General features: G+C 33.6%; 2 protein-coding genes across 2 annotated transcripts; both read left to right on the top strand.

Annotated features, from left to right (window-relative positions):
* The first annotated feature begins 805 nt into the window (after positions 1 to 805).
* Positions 806 to 6361, top strand: LOC140223756 (bifunctional peptidase and arginyl-hydroxylase JMJD5-like). The gene is made up of 7 exons (XM_072297562.1): positions 806 to 832; positions 1816 to 1981; positions 2644 to 2808; positions 3300 to 3544; positions 4086 to 4244; positions 4773 to 4944; positions 6276 to 6361. Exons 1-7 carry the CDS (start codon positions 806 to 808, stop codon positions 6359 to 6361), a joined length of 1020 nt encoding a protein of 339 aa, XP_072153663.1.
* On the top strand, positions 6288 to 20693 carry LOC109042937 (meprin A subunit beta). The gene is given in 12 exon segments (XM_019059921.2): positions 6288 to 6427; positions 10137 to 10330; positions 11873 to 11954; positions 13534 to 13663; positions 14265 to 14445; positions 14961 to 15068; positions 15412 to 15427; positions 15430 to 15528; positions 16452 to 16562; positions 17071 to 17231; positions 17498 to 17635; positions 18437 to 20693. Coding segments are annotated over 11 exon segments (1380 nt in total). The 5' UTR covers positions 6288 to 6427; positions 10137 to 10147; the 3' UTR covers positions 18608 to 20693.
* Positions 20694 to 21374: the final 681 nt, after the last annotated feature.

Genomic DNA, 21374 nt, shown 5'->3' with positions numbered 1-21374 from the left:
TTTAAAATTTACAAGTGGGTTAGTTGTCTGCAAAAAACAGTTTCCTGTAATCCGCTTGAGGCAAGAACTCTTTGTAAAGAAAGGGCGTTTTTTTTTTGTGCTGAAAGCCTTTCAAACACACTGCTTTTATGGAAGGAAACTTTCAAGAACGATGTGTCATGTGCTGGTATTCTTTTAAATGTGCTGCTTTAGGTAAGGATGGAAAATGTTATGAAAAATGTTATGGAAATGTTAATGATGTTTTTGGAGGGTGGAGGGGGTGCTTTAAAAAGAAAAATATCAAATTTTGAAGGAAGCCAAAAACAGTAGGCCGAGGCAAGTCCGTTAGGAAAGTTGAGTGTGATAATCTTTGAGAACGACGGCGGGGGATGTCCACGTTACTCAAAAATTCCCCCGATTTGCTTGTCTCACTCTGCTGTTCCCCCCATCTGATTACATTGGTCTTATGCAGATCGGACGGATTGAGGGAGAGCTATGAAGCAGAGCCGCTCAAAGCGGGGAAACATTTAGGGCGAAGTGTAAAAGCAAATTGAGTTCTTAGGGGAATCCATCACCAGTTTGGGAAATCCCAAAGAACATCTTGTTAACAAACTGATCCTGGGTCTGTTGACCTCGATGGAGGCCAAGAATGCACTGCACCCCGTGGTTATGGACTCGCTTAGATTGTAATGAGAATCTAATCAAATTTTAAAACATTTTCAGCAGGGGTGGCAGCACTATCATTAAGCTTCAAAGTGTGATTGATTTTACCTGGGAAAGATTAAACTCTGGTCATTGGAGAGATGTTCCATTTTCACAAAGGAAAATGTATGCTGCAGCGTCTCTGCTGAAAGTAAGTATAAGTAATAATATATTTTGTAGGCTTATTTTCCAGTGTCCTTGCCTTTACCACTGACTTTCTAACTTCATCCAATATGTTTGGGCTATCTTTGAGCTATTTACATATGTCTGTTTTGAGGCTGAGATCTTGATGTTGAATCATTCATCGGTGCTATTTTTCAAAAAATAAAATTTCCCCATCGTAGCAGGAAAAATCTTATTCTGAGCGCAATTGAACAGAGTTTAATACAAATGCACTCTTGCATTAAGTTTGAACGGAGAAAAAGAAATTTGAAATTTTACCTTTATGAGACTCGAAGTCAATAGACAAAATTTGACCAGTAGGTACTGATTTTACGTTCAAAATATTTGCCGCAACTTTGAATTTTTAACTGAAGAAAATTTACAGACAGTTTCATTCAAAATTACACCCTAACGCATTTTTCTTTAAAATGCAACTTTATGCATTCCCAGTAATTCAGAGAGAATTTCAGTTGAAACCGTTGGTTAGTTTTCCCTTAAAAGATATAACATGTGCAGAGATTCACAACATTGTAATCTGAGATACCTAAATATAGCAGTAAGCAGTGCCAATAAAAATAAAGACTTCGAACCGAGGGTAAGCAAACCAATTACACAAATAAAGATAATACTAAAATTCTGCGTAACTACTTCCAAGCACTTCGAAACTGGAAATTTCTTGAATGGGACGTATCAAAATTCACATCCAGACCATCAACTAAATCTGATAGTCAGAATTTTGGAATTGATTCATCTATCGAGTTATCTTAGGCACAACAAAATCAATTTTTTTAGTTTTTTTAAGTTAGTTCAAGACTTGGTACTTCGGACAAAGAAGACTGAGGATCAACAAAATTTTTGAATGATCTATAAAAGAACATCAACACAAAGCACTTAAAACAGAATGATCGCTTTCGTTTCCATCATGCTGGATTTTTTGTTCAGTATAATAAAAGCTTTTTCCAACTGTTTCAGTCCATTGCAATTGTCAACTCTTTATCAAGTGTTGAAGATGAGAAGGATATCAAAGGACCTCTTCAAAATTCTCTGAAGTCTGCGGACATGGGTCTTTTGCTCGGTGCTGATTTTCGCGAAGAATTGACTAACATTGCCCATATTCTATCATCTACTCTTCATACTGGTGAGTACCTCTGTAACCAAACTTCACTGTTCAAGATTTTACTTGAAAATTTCTCCACTCTTCTCAGATGTAAGTCCATCAAATATCAGTTCCTTCTCATCTGCGGAATTTTTTACTAGGAAATTGAAGGGTTCAAGCACTTGAACCATCGCTGCACAAAACTACTCAATTTTAAATGGTAAAAAAAGACAAAATTGAAATAAGTCGGCCAGTGAAATTTCTTTATAGATCCAGGCGTATCTTCTTTTAACATCAGTTCAGCATCAGTTGCAACTTAACTGATTTAAAGTGATCTTTTAAATTTTTATAATTTCATGTGCTAGTCAGTATTTTTAAACTTCCTTTAAAACTTTAATTAAGCAAGTTGATCTTACTTTGACTACAGAAAATATAGCTTAAGTATTAAGTATGTGAGTAGAAAAGGGAGGAGTTTTCACAATTTGTAACTTTTCTTAAAAAAAGTGTCTACACTTAAGGGCCGTTTGTTTTGAAAAATAAATAAGAAACTGCACTAGTTATATTTTTTTACCTCTTGTTTGGACAAAATATGTGCATCCCAAACTGCTCATTGGTCACTTTAGTTGTGTAAATATAGAAGCAAACTACTCTCTTTTGAACTAACGCTTGGAATTCATTGACTCATTTACATTTTGATTTTTCAGACTCTTCAAATCAGTCACCTCAAGCAATTTCCATTGAAAAAGAAGCAGGCAGCTTTAATCCAACAAACCAAATCCATTACAATGAGCTCACTGTTTTGGAATGTCCCTCCATGGAATTTTTTCACTTTCATCACTTCAAACCACGCATCCCTGTTAAAATCTCAGGTTGGTGTTTTTGCTAACTGCTCTAGTCAGTCATCTAACATCTAAGTTCAATTTGTTTCAACTGGAACCGTCTGAAAAAATGGGGAGTCATATTGTTGGCTGCTGTGTAAGGAGTGTATTTACATGGTAATGCTGTAAAATCTCCGTGAACATAATTTTTTCGTAACAAATCATAATCGAACTTTCAGGTCTAGAAATGTTCAGGAGTTGCTTATTAACACTGACGAAAATTCTAAAAATATCGTAAAAATGGTTCATCAGTGATAGAATGGTATATTTATGGACATTTTAAAACAAACTATCGTAAATACACTCCTATTTGTGGCAGGTAACAATATTTAAGCGTACATCATACTTCTTAGTGGGCACATAATAAGCCCTTATGCATTCTATCATTCCTTCTTTTGGAAGTCCCTTAAATTCCTCCTGAATCAAGTCTAAAGATCAAAGATTTCAATGTGATTAATAAGTTATACTGGTCTTGTTTTCAGGTTGTATGTCTCATTGGCCAGCATTGAAAAAATGGCGCGATGTGTCTTACTTCCAACAACTCGCAGGGTCAAGAACTGTCCCTGTGGAGTTGGGCTCAAATTACTTGGAATCTAATTGGTCACAAAGTCTAATGACATTAAGTACATTTATTGATAAATACATCAACTGCGAATCATCCTCCCCTATTTCCGAAAATGCCACACCAACAATAGGCTATCTTGCACAGCATCAGTTATTTGATCAGGTAATTCAGTTTTTTATGTCATTCCATTTAAGGGTTCTGCTCAGCTTTTCTTAAATTTTTCCAAGCCCAGCTAAAAAGAAAGTGATTAGCTTATAAGAAATCTAAAAAGCAACTAAAGGGAACACTACTTACACCTCCAACGCGGAAGTAATATGCTACCATGTTACAGTGCTTTCGTTTCCAAGTCCTAATTAGAGGCATGATGCACAGACAGAGCCCATACAGTTCTCACGTTATGTACAAATATCACCTAAAAAGACGACTTAGTCGCGTTTATTTCCACAAATTTCATCGCATTTGTCGAACAGTCGCATCACAAATCTCAAGCAGGAAGCTTTTTTTCTCAGGTGATGATTTGCACTGTTTAGTACCTAATTACATGTAAAAATTAACATTAATTTTAATTTTTTAGCTTTTTGCGCCTCATACTTTGCACAGTCCTTTGTAGATTATAAATTCTAATTCCACATGATTTTTTTTTTCCTAATTTAGTTCGATCATGCCTTTCTTGTTTAATACTGAGCCTTTGAGTATGTTTTAGATTCCAGAACTGAAGAAAGATATTTTTGAACCAGAATATTGCTGTTTAATGGAAAATCCAGACATTGACCCAGAAGGGACCGATGTAAATGCTTGGTTTGGACCCAAAGGAACTGTGTCTCCCTTGCATTATGACCCAAAACATAATCTTCTGTGTCAGGTCAGTGAGTTCTATTTTGCTGAACTTTCTATCTACTGATACTCAAACATGTTCTCTTTAAATTTCCTGAAAAAATAAAGGGAGCTAAAAATAAAATAATGTATTTTTTTCTTAGTTTTTAACATTTTACCGAACATAAATAATAGGATGGCAGAGTAGTACTGGGTCCTCACTACACTGCAGGGAAATCAAAGCCAGAAAAAACAAAATATTAGAAGTTGGATTACAAAATGATCCCTAATGAGTCGTTTCAGGGCAAGACTAAGAAAGGAGACTATTCAGCTCTAGCAGACACATTAGAATACTTAACTGGAGTCATACTGAAAGATCTGATCTGGTTTGTGTCTTCTTTAACCCTGTTGGCAAATCTTACTCATCGTCAGTAAGTGAGCTCAGCTTAGTATCCCGCAAAATCATAGATGGCACTGTAAACCCCCCCCCCCCCCCCCCCTCACGGCTTCAGACTTCTTCACTATAGATATTTGTGTTAACAACTCAATTTAATTTGTTTTTATTTTTCTACGATAGGTGGTTGGAACCAAGCAAGTCGTTTTATTTTCGCCGGAGGATAGTAGCAATGTTTACCCCCACGAAGGCACCTTGGTGTCAAATTCTGCCATGGTGGATCCTGAAAATCCAGATTTTGAAAAATTCCCAAAGTTTCAGGAAGCTACTGGTTATACATGCCTTTTAAAAGCAGGTAAGTAATATGATTTGGAACCAGTTTAACAGAGATTTTTCCAGCTGCATTTTGAAGAAGAAATAAAGAAAAAAAAATGAGGCAGAAGTAGTTTTGGCAGATTCAATTACATAGTTGGAAAATTTCTCTTTCCAAAAATTTGAAGTCAAAAAAGATGTTTTGAATTGGAAATAGTCAATAAACTTTTTCCCTAAACACAGAGTCTCATGAAGGAATAAAACTTCAAACCTCTTTTCCTCGATTCAAACTTAATGTGAATCGATGTGTTTCTGTAAAACTAGGTCAAAAATTTGAAACAATTAAACAAGGTCTACTTGTTCTCTTACTCTCACAGAGATCAATTACCAAGTCTCTCATTAACCATAACATGCCTGCAGTATAATTCATTCAAATCTTTGGAGACTTGCGAAACATACCTACTCAATTTCCAAATGTTTTAATAAGAGCATTTTTGAGGGAGGGACTGTAAGGTAACCTGACGACCATTGCCTATCATCCCAGTTTTATGGTATCAACAGCTTCTTTTGGAGGGATCTTGTGTAATTCCTAATGACTCACTTTGTCAAATTGCAATGCATGAAGCCCTCTCAAATAAATTTTATGGCTGATCTACAAAAGAGTGTGTCTCTTTGGCCTTCTTTTTTTAGTGGCTCGTTTTTTGTTTTTTTTTTTTTGTGCTGCTCTCGCAATACAGTCGTCTCTCAGTATGAATTACATCCACAAACGGCAAGTAATTATTGTGAAGTTTCGCTCTTTACTTGATGAATTCCCTTTTCATTTTTTTTTCTTTCTTTCTTCTCTTCAATAAATTAGATGAACTTCCTTCTTTTGGATATGGAAACTTCAAACTATCATATTTTTTTGCCAGGATTTTATATGTACCCAGTTTAGCTGTTGCTTTACATGTAAATAGCGGTCCAGGTGAGGGGGGGAGGGGCATTATTTTATCCTTTTAAATTTTCTTTGTACCATTGTTTCATACAATTTTGCTCATATGAGGCACCACTATATCCCCTAAAATAAGTCTTTCATAATTTTTCTCGATACATATTATTGCTTCATTATCTCTCAATATGGACTCTTCCTTATGGACTCAAAGTAAGAAAGGTGAAGGGGTACCTAATTAATGTAAAAAAAAAGTATAAAAATTCCTGAAAAGTTGTTTCGTCGAATTTTTCCTCCTTAAAAAATAAAAATTTACTTTCCTCCAAGCTGAGAAGTTATTTTTTCCAGTAGTAGGTAAGTATAGCAACAATTATTTTCTCTTTTAACAAAATAATCATTTATCATAAATATACCCATAATGTATGTATTTCAATTTATTTGTTAAGGTGAGATGTTGTACATTCCTCCAAAGTGGTGGCACCATGTTAGATCACTGTCCACAAGTTTTTCTGTCAGTTTCTGGTGGATGTAGAATAGAGGACAACTTGAATTTAAAAACCACTTGAGCCCTCCATCGTTCCCTGACTAATCCTAAACGGTAAGTTTCAGTTGGTATGTTCAGCACTTTCATTTAATGCTTTGTGTTTACAAAAGTATTTTTTTTAAAAGGGAGGGAAGTGGTCAGAATCTGGTAAATTTACACAGAATTAGCCTTACTGCATTTCCCATTGCTGATTTTTCTGTGTCAATTAATTTACACTATTTTAAAGTCCAAATTTAACTGTCAATACTACCAAGATATTCCTTCCAACGAAAATAAAATAGAGAAGTGTTAGCCTATAAAAACAAAACTGTCCGCATACTCACAGAGGCGAAGCACTGTCATTGAGATGTTTGTCACACACTTGGAACCAAGGAGCACTGAAAAACTTCCAGAGAAATATTCCTTTGATTCGTTCATTTTTCCACCCATTGGAATGTGAAGTCACCTTGTAATAATGCCCCTGAACTTATTTGAGAATTTTTTCCTGTCCTTATTTTGTTTACTCGTTGCATCACGAGAACCAGTTTTCCATTATTCATTCTCATCTCTCAATCCTTGTTCAGAAAGTATTCCGCGTCATCGATATTGACCCACTTTATTTGACCTACTTGATTACCAGCGTCGTCATGAATGGAATTTCTATTCTTCCTTGGAAGAGATCTTTCTCTCTGCTGGCCCCCTCCTACCCTCTCCCTCCCTCTCGAGTGACGCATGGAAAAAGGATCCCCTTTTTCAATCTTTTTCATTGACAAACACTGTCCAATCCTAACTATCCCCCTCATATTCCTCCTATTTCCGTCAAACACCCTTACATGTCTTTGTCTTTTTGCTGCTCTTTTCTGTTCAACAGTATTTTATTGTGTTTCATTAGATTTCTTGTTTTCCTTTAATGCTATCCATTTGGAAATGTTTTCCTTTTTCTATTGACACCTAAAAGTTAAATATGTTGTATTGAATCCCGCAAGTCAACTAGTGGTCTTTGGTTGTCAAACAGATAAATATTTTCATTTATCTAAGGTTCAAGTGGAAGACATATCTTCTTTTTTTTGCTATGCAGAGAGGTTTTGTAGCTATAATTTGCAGGTAAGAAGAATTGAAGGATATTCCTCTTTCACTTTGTATGTTCCTTTAAAATTTAACATTTTACTGATTTATTTATACTTCAATTGTAAGAATAAATATATGTAATTTGTTATCTCAACTTCTCTGCTGAAAAAGGACTTCACCCCACATAAATTCAAAATTGAGGTATCGTTTTATCATTGCTTGGCAAATGACTAGAATTTCCTCCATTTTCAAAGCTAAAAAATTGATAGAAATTAAATTTTGGGAAATCAAGAAGGAAGGGGAAGACTAAAAAATGAAGAAAGTCGTAAGACTTTCTTCATTTCTTAGTCTTAACTTTATCATATGTAGTCATTTTTTTAAAACTTTCTTAGTCTTCATTTCTTCAATCTTAAAGAATTATTTTTGACAGACACGGTATTGTGTCTTCCGCAGAACTGTGACAAAGGATACAAAGTTTTCATTGCAACCAAGATTTTCTCCGCAACTAAGAAACTTACCAGTAATTATTAGTTTTGAATTTTTTTTTCCTAACTGAGTCAATTCTGGCAAAAAAAAATTAATTGAAGCTCATTAATTCTCTCCGGGGTTTCAGAGCAGCCGTGAATTCTGTCATTAAAATTGTTACCTCTGCAACCAATTATGTCGTAATGGCTCCTGTTTCTATTTTTTCTGTAATAAAACTTATAGCACATTTCAATTTATGGTCCTGGTTCTTCTGGTTTGAATAATAACTCTGCCTATTTTGAGAAAAATGCATAATACACCGGTGTTTTACTTCTTTTATTAAATAATTAAAAAGCTAGCAGGGGACTTAAACTCTAAATATGATCATGAATTTCATCTTATGCTTATAATTTAGAAATGATTATATTATCTTGAACATCTGAAACTTTAAAATTATTGATGGAAGTAAGCATAAATGCAAGACAAAGAAAAAAACAAAAGGTAAGGTTTGATATCCAAGGCGAAGAGTACATGCCCAAAAAACTTCAATGAAAGCAACCTACTTTCAGAATAATTTTCCATCTGGGAATTTTGTTTACATGCGGAAATTCCTTTAATTTTGTTGTTGCCATTTATTTATTGTTTGGTTTTCGTTGATTTAGACCGTGACCTCAAAAAAATAGCTTGTAGGCTGTCAATGAAACTGAATCAGTAGCATCTCAGTGATTGTGAATCTATAATGAGCTAGTTTGACGGTTGTCGGAATAACTAATAAGATGCTTTTTATAAATATATGCAGTCCTGTCAGTCTGACACAGTTTATCAAATTCTGAGGTGTAGTGATCTTCAGAGAAGTGGTGCTTAAATAGTCATACAGTTGTCTGACGTTTAAGAAATATTCAGTCAAAGTTCTCCCATTCGGACTAAACAATTTTAATCCCAGTGCCCTATTGTTGTTTATCATATTAGTATTTATGCAACTGAAAATTTCTCTCAAAATCAATCCATTTTTGTGAGTATCTTCAAAATGTATTGAAAATTAGAAAGAATTTTCTTATACCAGTTAATAATATTACCTGTTTATTTTCAATTGTATTTGTTCATTTATTATTTCTAGGATCTATTTTCCTTAGCGCTCAATGGCATGGTGTTACTTATTAGTAACGACACATGTTTTGGTTCTTTAAAAATTGAATCTTTCCTCTGTATCATAATTTTGCAAATTTTCATCAGTGTTTTCTTTTTTGAAAAAATAATAAAAAAATTCGAATTTTGAGAGAAAAAAGTCGGGACTGAATGTTTCTACAAAAGCAACAACATTGATTGGTGTCCCTTAGATTCTAAGATCAAAAATTCAATCCATGCCATAGAAAGTTAAGTGTTTCCAAAAAGTCATCTGTCTTTTTCATGCATTTTAAGATCTGTAAACTAAAATCCTTAAACATAAAAGTCCTTTATTATTTAACACATATTCTAAAATTATTCAAGATCAAAATATTTTAATGCATTGTTCAGTTAACTGTATACTTGAAAAATACATCTCTATATTATGAATCGGTTCTTGTGTACTTTAAGTGAAAGTAAAAAAAAATGACAACAGTGTCTCTCAAAATTTATGGATCTAAAAAATGTAATTTTTTAAAGCAAAAATATAATTTTGATTGCCTGCTGTAATGCCCTTTGCAATGAGAAACCAAGTGTAGAAAGTAAAATATTTAAACACGGCAATGATTATGTAAGTGACCAAAGTTCCCGCACCATGAACCTAACTTCATGCTCATGCTGTATCATCATGCTGCATGTCCACTTCATGCTCATTTTCACATTTCTATGTTCCTTTATCAGCTTTTGTTCCTGGTTGTGACTGAGCTTATGATTAGCCCAAAACAGCCAAATTTTTTCTCACTGTAGCTATCTTTTAACCGTAGTAATTTTCTCCTGGTTCTATTCATAATTGAGCTCTCTTAATATCTTGATATCTAATCTCTCTCATACATTTGGCAAAGACCTTTGATGTTTCCTTTTCCAACAGCTCAGCTGCCTGTGTATGTTTGGAGTTTATTTATTTTATCATTAATTATTTTCTTTTATGCTGTAGACATTTTCAGAACTATAACTGTCGGAATAATTTAAAAAAATGTTTACAATAAAAATAAAAGTTATGTTTCAATGCCTTTCATCTCTGGTATTTTTGTTTTTACTTATTTTTAGCTATCAATACTCTATTTTTTTGTTCTTCCTCTTTTTTCAGAATAACGCATCATGTTACCTCATGTTGGTCTCATCATATGTTTAATTGGTATTTGCACATCCTTCCCAGCGCAGCCAGATAAGCCCGTGGATGAAGAAGATGTGAGCATTCCTGAAAATGGATCAGATGAAGGCTTGTACAATCCAGATAATCATCCAGATGTTTTTGAGGGAGATATTCTAAGAACGAAACCGGTAATTTTTTCGTTTAATTTTTCTCATATTTTTTCAGTCCTTTAAAATGAAGAGTATTCATCAGTTTAGCAAATATAAAAAGTTAAAATTTTACTGAAACTGTTAAATTCTCCACCTGAAGTTAGACAATTTTACCTGATTTTTGTTTATTCCTTCAGTGTAACATTACACCTCAAAATACATCATCACCAGTAATTTTTGTCAATCATACAAAAAATAAAATGAAACAATTATATCCAAATAACGTAAAACACCTCTGGTTATGCAGATCAAACTTTTTATTTGTAAAATTTAGCACACATTTTCACATACAACTGTGTTTCTTATCGGGGAACTTATCGATACCGGAGTAGTAGATGGTTGACGGTTTTTATTGAATTCAAACTCACCCACTCAGCACTTCAAAAATGCCTCTTCAAAATCAGAAGCATTAATAGTTGGTTTAATTACAGTGCGGTCTAATCAAGGCTTGAAATAAGTTGAGTGCAAGTTTTATTTAGAAGGCTGTATCATGTGACATATCAGTGGGATTTATTTGTTTGAACCTTTGATAATTTCCACCAACAAAAGATAATTGCTCGTACAAATATTTATTTAAAATGTACTGTTACTTGGGAGTCCATATTTCATAGGTATACCATGATGAGAGGTCATGAATACGCTTGCTAGGATTGTTTTACGTTCTATCTTACTTCTATGAATATGTTTAAAAAAAAACAATATTATGTATTCAGATCAGTTCTTTTGATGCTCACAGAAGAAATGAACTTATTCACTCTTTAAAATTTTGTTGAATTATCAGAACATGAATTGTTTAGAGGAAAATAATGTATAGTCAACTGGATTTTTTAATGTTCAAAACTGCACTGTTCAGTTTTAAGAAGTATTCATGGTTAAAAATGATTTTGGTCCTGGTTTTTGGTTCAAAAAGACCGATTTCAAAGCACAGAGTTCCAGGAAGTTCTTAGGAGCAAAAACCAGTTGTGATTTGGATCGCATTTAGCAAAATGGAACCAGCAGGGTTACAGTATTGTATAAATGTTTACTCTCCATAATTATCTAAAGACTTTCCCAGAAGAGTAAATAGTTTTGGCTTCCCGTCAACTAATTGTCAATTTTAAAGGAAAATAATTGTGTAAATGTTAATACTGTGCACATATTATGTATTTTTAAAAGAGAAGGAGAAGTTGCACGATTTTGAAAGCAATGTAATCGCGTTGGTTCCTTTTTGCTAAATGCGATCCATTTCAGTCTCTTCCCTTACCCTTAAAAAATTCCTCCCCTCCAAAAATTGTCAAAAGTACCTGTCAAGTGAAAAAAAAACTTCAATAACAATCAGCAGACTTTTCTGGGTTTTTTTTTTCTTTCTTTAACAAAAAAAAAAAACTCTTCCGCTGAAAAATTGCCTCACATCATGCCACCCGCAAGCCTGGGTTGCATACCAGAGCGCTCTCTGCACCCCTTACTGATCATGTCCTTAGTTTTCTTATTTTGTATAGTTTCAATTCCTCTGAAATCTCATCAAATTCTTTCTCCAAACAGGATCTTATTAAGAATGCCATCAACAGCGAAGAGTATCTGTGGCCAAATGCTGCTGTAATCTATAAAATAGAAGATAGTGTCGGTAAATATCTTTTTTCTTGTACTCTGTCATGTTTTTCTCTATTTATGCTTTTATCAAATTATTTATCAACATTATTTCATTTATTTTTCTTACTTTTTAATTTTTAACTCTGGGAAATCGCAAATCAAGTTGCAGTCAATGAAACAGTTAAGTAATGATAATTACAGACCGTGCAGAATTTAATGATACATTATAAATTTCAATTGAATGCACCGCATGGTATCAGCACAGCTCCTCAGCCCTCGTATTTTGATAAAACAGGGGTGAGTTGGTTGCAGGGTGTAGACAGGATTTAATCTTTGAGCACGAAAGCGATGGTGCCATAGATTTGGTGCGTCAAGTCAGACCCCAAAATCTCTTGTGTTGTTGTTGTTGTGAGAATCCTCCAGCTAGTTCCCTACCCAGTTGCCAAGCAGAACTATTCCACCATCATATCATGGATTCAATTTTGATTTATCCTGTATTTTAATATTCTGTATAGACTGCAATTAAAGCTCTCTAAAAGCTTTATTTTAGCATGAATTCAAGCTCTCTCTGTAAATCTGAGACACGAGTCAATGTTATGCCATCTGGTGCTTTCAAGTTTGGATAAGTCATGTGTCAGTTAGTGTATTTTTCATTATCAAAATTGTTACTGACTGTTAATTTCTTTAGATCTTATTAGTATGTACAGGCCAGGGATTAAAAGCCCTCAGTTCCAAGTTGTATTAAACGCTAATAAACTATTAAAAAAAAAATCTGAAACACGCCTGACTTTGGCGTCTAGTTTGGTCATCAGGGGATAATGATCATTGCTCCCAGAATTTGTGTCAGAAAAGTTAACGACTCCACATATTTACTTTTGACTAACATGCCCAGTCAACTGAAGCAAGCATGCTTATTGCAAACGGCAGCAATGCAGGCTACCTAACTTGCTGATGCTTTGCCCAAAAGACAGTGTGAGTCGATTGTGCTTGCCAGTCAAAAATATACAAGTGTCATAGTTTCTGATGTACGTTTTACACTCAATGAGCAACAATTATTTCTAAAATTATTTGCTCATTGTAACATTTTTCAATGATAAGTACCTGATAGGAAAATTTTCCAATCTACTTAAATCTTGTAACATGATTTTTCAAGGTTGGACCTGGATGCGAGAATATACTCAATCATAGTTTTTGTTAGGTTTCATTTTATCTCATTCATTGTTCACAAAAAAAAGAGAAGAAAAAAAAGAAGAAACTTAATAAGTACTCTGCTGTGCCAAGGAAAAATGCTGTATGAACACTTAGACATTGCAAAATTCTCCCCTGGTAAAGTTTTTATTTTTGAATTAACAGATGAATATATTTCCCTAAAATTTTCGATACTGTAGATCAAACATCAAATTGTGAATAAAATTCTTTAAAAAAGGACAACTTTAACAATTTTCACAGGAAATTTTCATTTTATCAGAGGATATTTGGCAATGCCTGGAGGCTCCTACAGCGTTTTCCCTAAGCACAGCAGTATTGAGACCAATGCCATTAATAGAACATTAATAATTTGTTCCTGAATTTCTAGGTGCATACTGACCTTTCATGTGCATTTCTGTTTCAAGGGTGTCCTTATTCACAACAGTGCAAGATTTTAATGCAAGCAATGAAACACTATGAACGACAAACTTGTGTCAGATTCAAAGAATGGACAGGGGAGACTAATTATATCTCAGTCTTCTTCAATCCAGACAGGTATGCTTTTATGATACGAATGTTGGCAAAATATGTTACCAATCGTCCTATTTCTAAAATATCGCTTCATTTATTTAAGTAGCTCACTTATCGTCAGAATTATCAGGAGAATTGCAAAATTAGATTGTAAGAACAATACTATTTTAAAATCCTGATGGGCCACTGGACAAGGTTTCAACTCGAAAGAAAAGTCAGGTTTTCTCTTAAAAATCATACGCAAAAAACTAAACTAAATAAGAAAACTATGCAAACGTATGATGGCTCTGTGCAAAAATGTGTAGCTCAACGGCAATGTTTAAAAATTTCCAGACATTTTTTTCAAAGAGAACTAAAAAAAATTGCTTGTGATTTTTTAAGAGTCAGTGTAAATAATGTACAGATATTTTTAGAGGAAATCATTCCTTAATTTTTCTCAGAAAAAATAAAACATGAGCGGAGACTCATTCTTCGTAATCTAAGATACGCATATTCGACGTTAACCGTCAATATTGGAGTCTTATTGTAGTCCTAACAATTTTTTTAAAATATTTGTCAAATACTTACATATTTTAGCTGAATCACTCCTTGTTGTGACTTCTCGTTTCTTCTGTTTTCATATCAGTGGCTCTTGCTGGTCGGCTGTTGGGATGATTGGTGGCGAACAGAAAGTATCTCTTGGCCAAAGATGTTGGTACAAGGGTATTGTAATACATGAACTAGGTCACGCTGTAGGATTTTGGCATGAAATGAATCGCCCGGACAGAGATGACTGGATCTACATTTTCTGGGAAAATATTTTACCTGTAAGTTTGAAAGTTTGAAAATGTAATGCAATTTTATTTTCCATCAAAAATCAACTTTATCCTGGAGTAAACAAATTTTAAGAGTGGCAATTAAAATTATCAAAGAGCAAATTTTTTTCACTGAAAATTTTTTATTTAACCCTAAGACTTGAAGATTAATAAAATTTCGATCCACTCTAAATCATGATGTATATTTACAAGTAATTGAAAAATTGGACTAAAAATTAGATAAATTTAATACATTTCTGAAACTACCATCAACTGAAACATGTTATTTTTATCTAGAATTTTCTCTTTTATCCACAAGTATGTAAAGAAAAAACGCATTCCATTTTTCTTTACCTCAATTTTCTGCCAAGTGCAATCATTTTGGTGGGTCTGCTATTCTTTATCTTCAGCTTTCGTTGTTGCAACGATTGCCTTCTTGTTTGTGCTGTATTTTATTTGCATTTCTTTTTTTTCAAGTTTGAATGTACCATAACTTCAACAAAATCTCTTCCTCTTTTTTTATTCAGAGTTTGAGACCTGCGTTCAACAAACATGATCTTACTCAGTCAAATTTACTTGGAGAAAATTTTGATTACAAATCCATAATGATGTATGATGAGTACGCATTTTCAAAGGTAATCTTTCTATAAATTTCATTTCCTATTTTCAGTTCATGACAAAGCAGACTTAAAGTTTAGTTCATGACAAAGCAGACTTAAAGATTTTATTTATAGTACAATTGGCTCTGCAAACTTCATTGTAACACTCAAGTTTTCCAGTTACAAACGCTCCTTTAATCTATAAATCTTATCTTATCAAAAAATGTATCTTATTTTCCTTTGAACAAACGAAATATAGAAGTGATTTGCTTCTTTGATTTATCAATTATTATCATCAACAATATTAAAAATCATCAAATTTTAAATCTGTTCAAGCTAATGTCTATCTCATTCTCTCACCAATTTATTTTTTCCATAGGATGGTATCTCTCCCACGTTCAAGCAAAAACCAATGAAGAGATTGGACCCATCTGGAGGAAAGGAAAGCTCAGCGATGTTGATATTAGAAGAACTCATAAGCTCTACCAATGTGAAGGTATGTATCTATTACTCTAAAGCCCAGTAAAGGAGCTCTCCTAAATGAGATTTATGGATAAAGCATGCAATGGAAGGAGAGGTCTCTGTCCTCATCTTAGTTGTATTAAGATAAGAGTCTGAATAATTGCACATCTGTGCAAATGAGAGAAACAAGTAGAGTCAGCTTAGTTGACGGCTGTTTACTTTCGGTTTGCAAGCGCCAACGACGAATTGGTCCTCTGAACAAAGTGGCGTTCGCTACTATCATCAAAAACATCAGTCTATGATCATATTAATAAAACTACTTATCAGTTATGATTTGCGACTTGTGATCTCTGTGTGGCTAAAAATTAAAGTGTTACAAGGTTTAAAAGTATTAAAAAATTATCTAGCTTGGCTCTTGCTTTGAGAGCCAGATGTTTTCATGTGGATAGTATGAGCGAAAATGTCTGCAAACCGAAAGTACAATCAACTTAGCTGACGACATCTGTCACATTTTAATACATATTGGCATCTATCCATGCGATAAGACGTTAATGAATATAAACAAATCCTCCAGTAGAACAGTTTTGTCAAATAGGGTTGAAAAATTGGAATTCAAGATTTTAATGGGCAACATTCTTTAAATGTCAAAGAGTAATTTGGGTGCGACTGGTTTAATTCATTTTTGTTACAATTAGAGGTATGAGATTTTTAAAAAAAATTTTGATCCAGGAAAATCAGAACTTCTGACAGGTTTTTCAAAACTAACTTTCTTGAATCGTATAGTGTAAACGATTGTACTCTGGGTATTTGATTCAACAGATCTAGGATTTTTCTAGCAAAAATGTTTGCATTATGTATTGATTTTGAATTTTTCAATTCGAAGGTACTCCTCACTATATAGGATCACTTATACCTTTGTCACAGTGCAATAACTTAAAGTTTTTTTTTATTTTCCAGGAGCAAATCAAAAAGCAGCTTTCCCTGTTGACATTATGTGCTCATTTGAGCAACATTCTTGTGGGTTCAAGGATATGAATCAAGATTGGACATGGAAAAGTACAAATCAAGGTATGGATGAAAGTTTTCAAATGCTACAAATGTATTTTCTTTTTTAGCATATTATATTTGAAGGATGGCTTGAAACTAGGAAAACTGGGAATGTTAGGAAGTTACAAGGAGTTTCGTGAATTCCCGTGCAAGATTGAGCTGACTCCCAAAATAATGACATACTAATAGCTGAAGCACTGTGTATTAAGCCTTTTTAAAAATTAGGAGTTAATGAGGAAAAATGCCTTGCTTTACTTTTGAAAAAAAAACTCTGCTCTAGGTTTCTTGCCCTTCGCAGTATTCTACCAATGGAAAGATAGCACACTCAAGCCCTTAATGATTGGTCTTCCCATCTCTGAAGCATGAATCAAATTAGGTCAATCAACATATTACAATCCACTTTACTAGGCAGTTTCCTTTTCTTTATTTTTATGATCAAGCAGAAAAATCCTCTGCCCTTTGATCAGCGTCCTTGTTTATTTTATTCTTCAAGAGGTTTTTTATTTTGTTTATCATTTGTTTCTTTCAGGTGGTTTTATTCTTGCAAATTTTGAAAAAACTGGAAATAATGTTGCACAACTCCAGTCGATTAATTTCCATGGATTGAGCACACTTGATAAATCCCGAGGACCTCTAGGGTGTCTCTCGTTCTCTTACCTAATGATGGCGGACTCCAATACATATTTAAGGGTAAGAATACAGTTTTCATTCCTTTTTTTATGGAAAAAATTAAGTGTCAGCTGAAGGAGACATACAAGTAATTTGCACTCATTCACATAGACTGCTGCTGATTTACGCTGACAAATTTTGTCGCAGGTAAAATAAAAATTGGGCATTATTATATTTACATTTTACAAAGTACTTGCGTACCTCTTTGTGTTTTGGTCTCACTTCTCCAATTTCTTTCACATATTTTCTTATATTTTATTTTTAAAATTGTTATTTTTTTCCCCCAGTTGTCACAAGCTTATCTAGATTCTCCACAGCAGATTACGATTTCTCCTGAAATGGCATTTGATCTATGGCTAGAGGACAAACCCAATCAACAATGGACACAAGTGTCGATTCCTCTTTACGTAACTAAGCCTTTCAAGGTATGTACGACAGTTAAATTGAATCTCAATCCTTAACTTAGCAGTGTGAGAGCCAACCAAAAATATGATTAAGAGGCAAACAATTCACATTTTTTTCAGTGATTTTCATATTCACCCAAGTCTATGTTCCTCCTCACAAAAAAGTAGAAATTCATGAATGATCACAATCATTGAAGGGTATGAAAAGATGATACATCATACATATTGTAAAATAATATAAAAAACAGGACAGAAATCATCTGTTGATATTTTCTTAAGTCTCTGTCAATAAGATATCAGTAAAATTCAGTTTTTTCATACTCCCACCAACTGATTTTCAAATTTTAGGGCTTGTTTTAAAGTTGACAGTGTATCAAATATGCAATTTGATTTCGTTTTTCTTATTTTAGCTTGAGATGCATAAAAAGGGACTTTATTTTTAGACAATGCTCATAAATAAGCGCAATGCTCTAAATGCCAGTTTGATCACGGCATATTTGGACCAAAAACAGAATCAGCTCCCATTAGTGCTAGAGAATCCAAAATCATCCCAAATATTGACCAAGCCACCAATATTTTCTCCGGTGTTTTTGCCTGTCTGTCAGCCCCAAGTTTGACCACAATATCTATTTTTTTCAAGCTCTTTCAACCTGAGATCTTCTTAAGTAATCCTCATAGCTTAATAAGATTTCAGTTAGGTTTTAAATCTTTGAAGAGGCTATTATTTCCTAGTCCTCAGGATGAAGACTTTGAGTCTCAAACTGAATTCAATGTGAAGTTAAGTATTTTAATTCCTCATTTCATTTATCTGTGTATTTTTAGCTGCTGTTTGAGGCCAAATTCGAAGCAGGAACCACTCAAGGTACGGTCGGGCTAGATAACATCAGTATCAAATATACCTCGTGCTCAAGTGAGAGCCTTGCTCCTTCCCCGCTCTTGGTGGAGCCGCAACATCCAACACTACATCAACAGAAGAATCAGCAACTTCACTGACAACAGAAGGAGGTAAGCCTGAGATAACAACAATATCCAACAAAACAGAGTGAGAATTTCAGAACTGATTTCCCAACCTCTCATCCGGTTTTAATGCTTACTGGTGCTCACTGAAACTGGTGTGATGCCAGTGAGAATGAGCGTGCTCCGCAAGAAAACTATTTCATCAACCCACAAAATTACGACTAAAACTCAAAATAATCAGATCAAGACAGAGGAGGCCAAAGTAGTCACTTTTCTCAATGACCTCAGACGTAAAGGTTTTGACTGATGTGTCAGCATGTCAAGAGTGGACTGTTGGAAGTTTTTTTTTGTTCGTGGGCATATCCCAATCATAGTGTTTACAATTTTCCGTGCCAAGGAAAAACGCTGTATGAACCATCAAGCATTCCCAAAGTTCCTTTGATGAAATACGAATTTATCTAGACAATTTTAAATATTTTTCTTCCAATTGTTCTGACAGCCTTGTTTGCAATTACTTACATTTAAAATGTCTGAAAACTTTAAGGAAAAATATGCAATACTTTCCTTAAAAATAATTTTTTTATCAGGAGAAATTTGGTAAAATTTGAATGTTCATACAGCATTTTACTTTAGCAGTATTAGTCTCTTCATGTGAAAAACATAAATTCCTTGTGATTTCTAGTCATAGAATCAGTATGTGATGCAGTAATGCAAAATGTGCCTTAAAGTGGAAACTGAAATTGTTCAGTTCAGCAAAACAAGTTGTTTTGTGTCAAAATTTATTGATTGTCATTTTCCATTGCTAACTCTCAAGAAGTTCAGGTCAAAGTTCCAAACCATAATTTTCGTTATTAAGTAATGATATTTTTAGTGTTCGAAGTGAATCTTTCCGAAGAATGGCAACAACATTGGCAAACTTCAGTGGTGATTTTCTCGCACTCCCCATTTTTGCCCTCAAACTTTGAATTGCTGCCAAAGGGTCAATTGTTTTATTATTTATACTTATATCATTCGCTCTGCCCTACCCTCAGGCACATTTTGCCCTGCTGTTTCAAATTCACCCCAAAAGATTTTTAAAAAAATAACTGACTTGCATATTGCTATTTTATTTGAAAACTTTACAAAAGTTGCAAAAGAAAATGTTCAAACTCAATCGTTTGTACCATTGATTTTGATACAAGCAAGTGGATGCTGCGCTTGGCTCATCCCTAATTGTTACAACTTTATTCTTCTCAAATTAGTCTCAGAAAGATTGAGAATTTTGATTTATAAGTTTCCCACAGACCCTCATTTAGAGTTTTACCACCATTTTGAAATATTGGTGTTGTGCATTTTTAAGAAATTTTCTCAAATATGTCTGAAACTGACATCATTTTGCTGTGTAAGTATTATATAAGTGTCCAAAATTTGAGTGTTAGATTATCAGAGGTGACTTCAAAACTTTAGCCTGAGAAAAAGTTGCTAATCGAAGACTGAAGGATTTTAGATTATTTTGTGAAGCTGTTTTAAAGGAATTGTTTCCTGTTATGTAGTATTTTCTCAAATTATAAGTACATATCATTTATTCACAGCAAAATGGTGTGATTTTTTAGGTTTCTGTGGAAAGTTTCCTGAAATTTAGAAATGTTGTCAATTGACAATTGATTTGCCTTATTAAGCTCTGTAGATCTACTTTTAAGAAAAATTCAGCTTTTAACTTTTAAGTTGATTAGAATCTCATGTTTACATGCTTTCACTTAACTGCTTGTCATAATCAATTATATCCTTCAAAAATAGAAAGATCTGGATGAATTGTTTCATTTTCGGTGACTGGCGGAATTTATTGTTTTTAATTTTGACCGACTTACTCCAAACTATTTTAGAATTCACAATTTTCAGCAATCCTTTAATTTTTGAGTCATCATAAATTTATCACTCACCTCAATTTTGAAAGCAAAAAAGAAAATATTTGTGAATAGTAGTATCTTTAATTCCTCTACACTCGAGTATTTATATCCTCAGCTAATTTCAGATGAGTAGGGACTTAAATGCCATGTTATTATGACTTTGATGTCTTTTTAAATGTATAAAGAATGTACTGATGTAAGGTGATTACTGTAAATTTGTAAATAAAATATCATGGACACTGTGTGTTTGCAATCTAAAGTCTCTGCCTTTTAAATGATTTTATCAAATTAACTGCCTTTCTTTCAAGTATCTTAGCAAGAGCTATTTAATTGTTGCCAATTTTAACATTTTAAGTTCCCATACAAGTAGGCAGTATTTAACCTACCGAGTCTGATGAACATGATTTTGCTCATGTTGACAATGAATTTCTTCACACATTCCAGTTTTTTTTTTCTGGTGACTTTCAAAGCCCACTATTTTTTTTTCCCCCATACGTAATATCCCCGAAATAATGAAAAAAATACAAGCCTTGTGTTTGTAGGAAAAAGAAAAATATGGTTTATTGGTTCACATAATGACAATTTAAGAGGGAAAAAAAGACTTACATTACATTTTAGTGGTGAAAAATAACAAAAAAATACAACGTTTGATAAGCATAGGATCGACATATCAATTGGCACTCATGCTGTCCAACCTAGGCTATTGAAAAGTATAGTAGGTATGAAATGAATTTCTTATTTGCGACTTTACTTTAGAGTTTTCCAAAATCTGAATACCTAGATAACCATGTATCATCTTTAATTTTCATTGACAGTTTGCTCTCCAGTTGCATTTACTTACATAGGTAAGATGAGTCTAAATGAGAAAATTGCCTACCTATTTGTCTCTCAACGTTTCTCTTTTCTCGAATAATTTT

The sequence above is a fragment of the Bemisia tabaci genome, chromosome 3 (assembly GCF_918797505.1).
Source record: "Bemisia tabaci chromosome 3, PGI_BMITA_v3".
Classification (NCBI taxonomy): domain Eukaryota; kingdom Metazoa; phylum Arthropoda; class Insecta; order Hemiptera; family Aleyrodidae; genus Bemisia; species Bemisia tabaci.
Note: the sequence above shows the minus strand (reverse complement) of the source record. Positions and strands in the feature narration are given on the sequence as shown.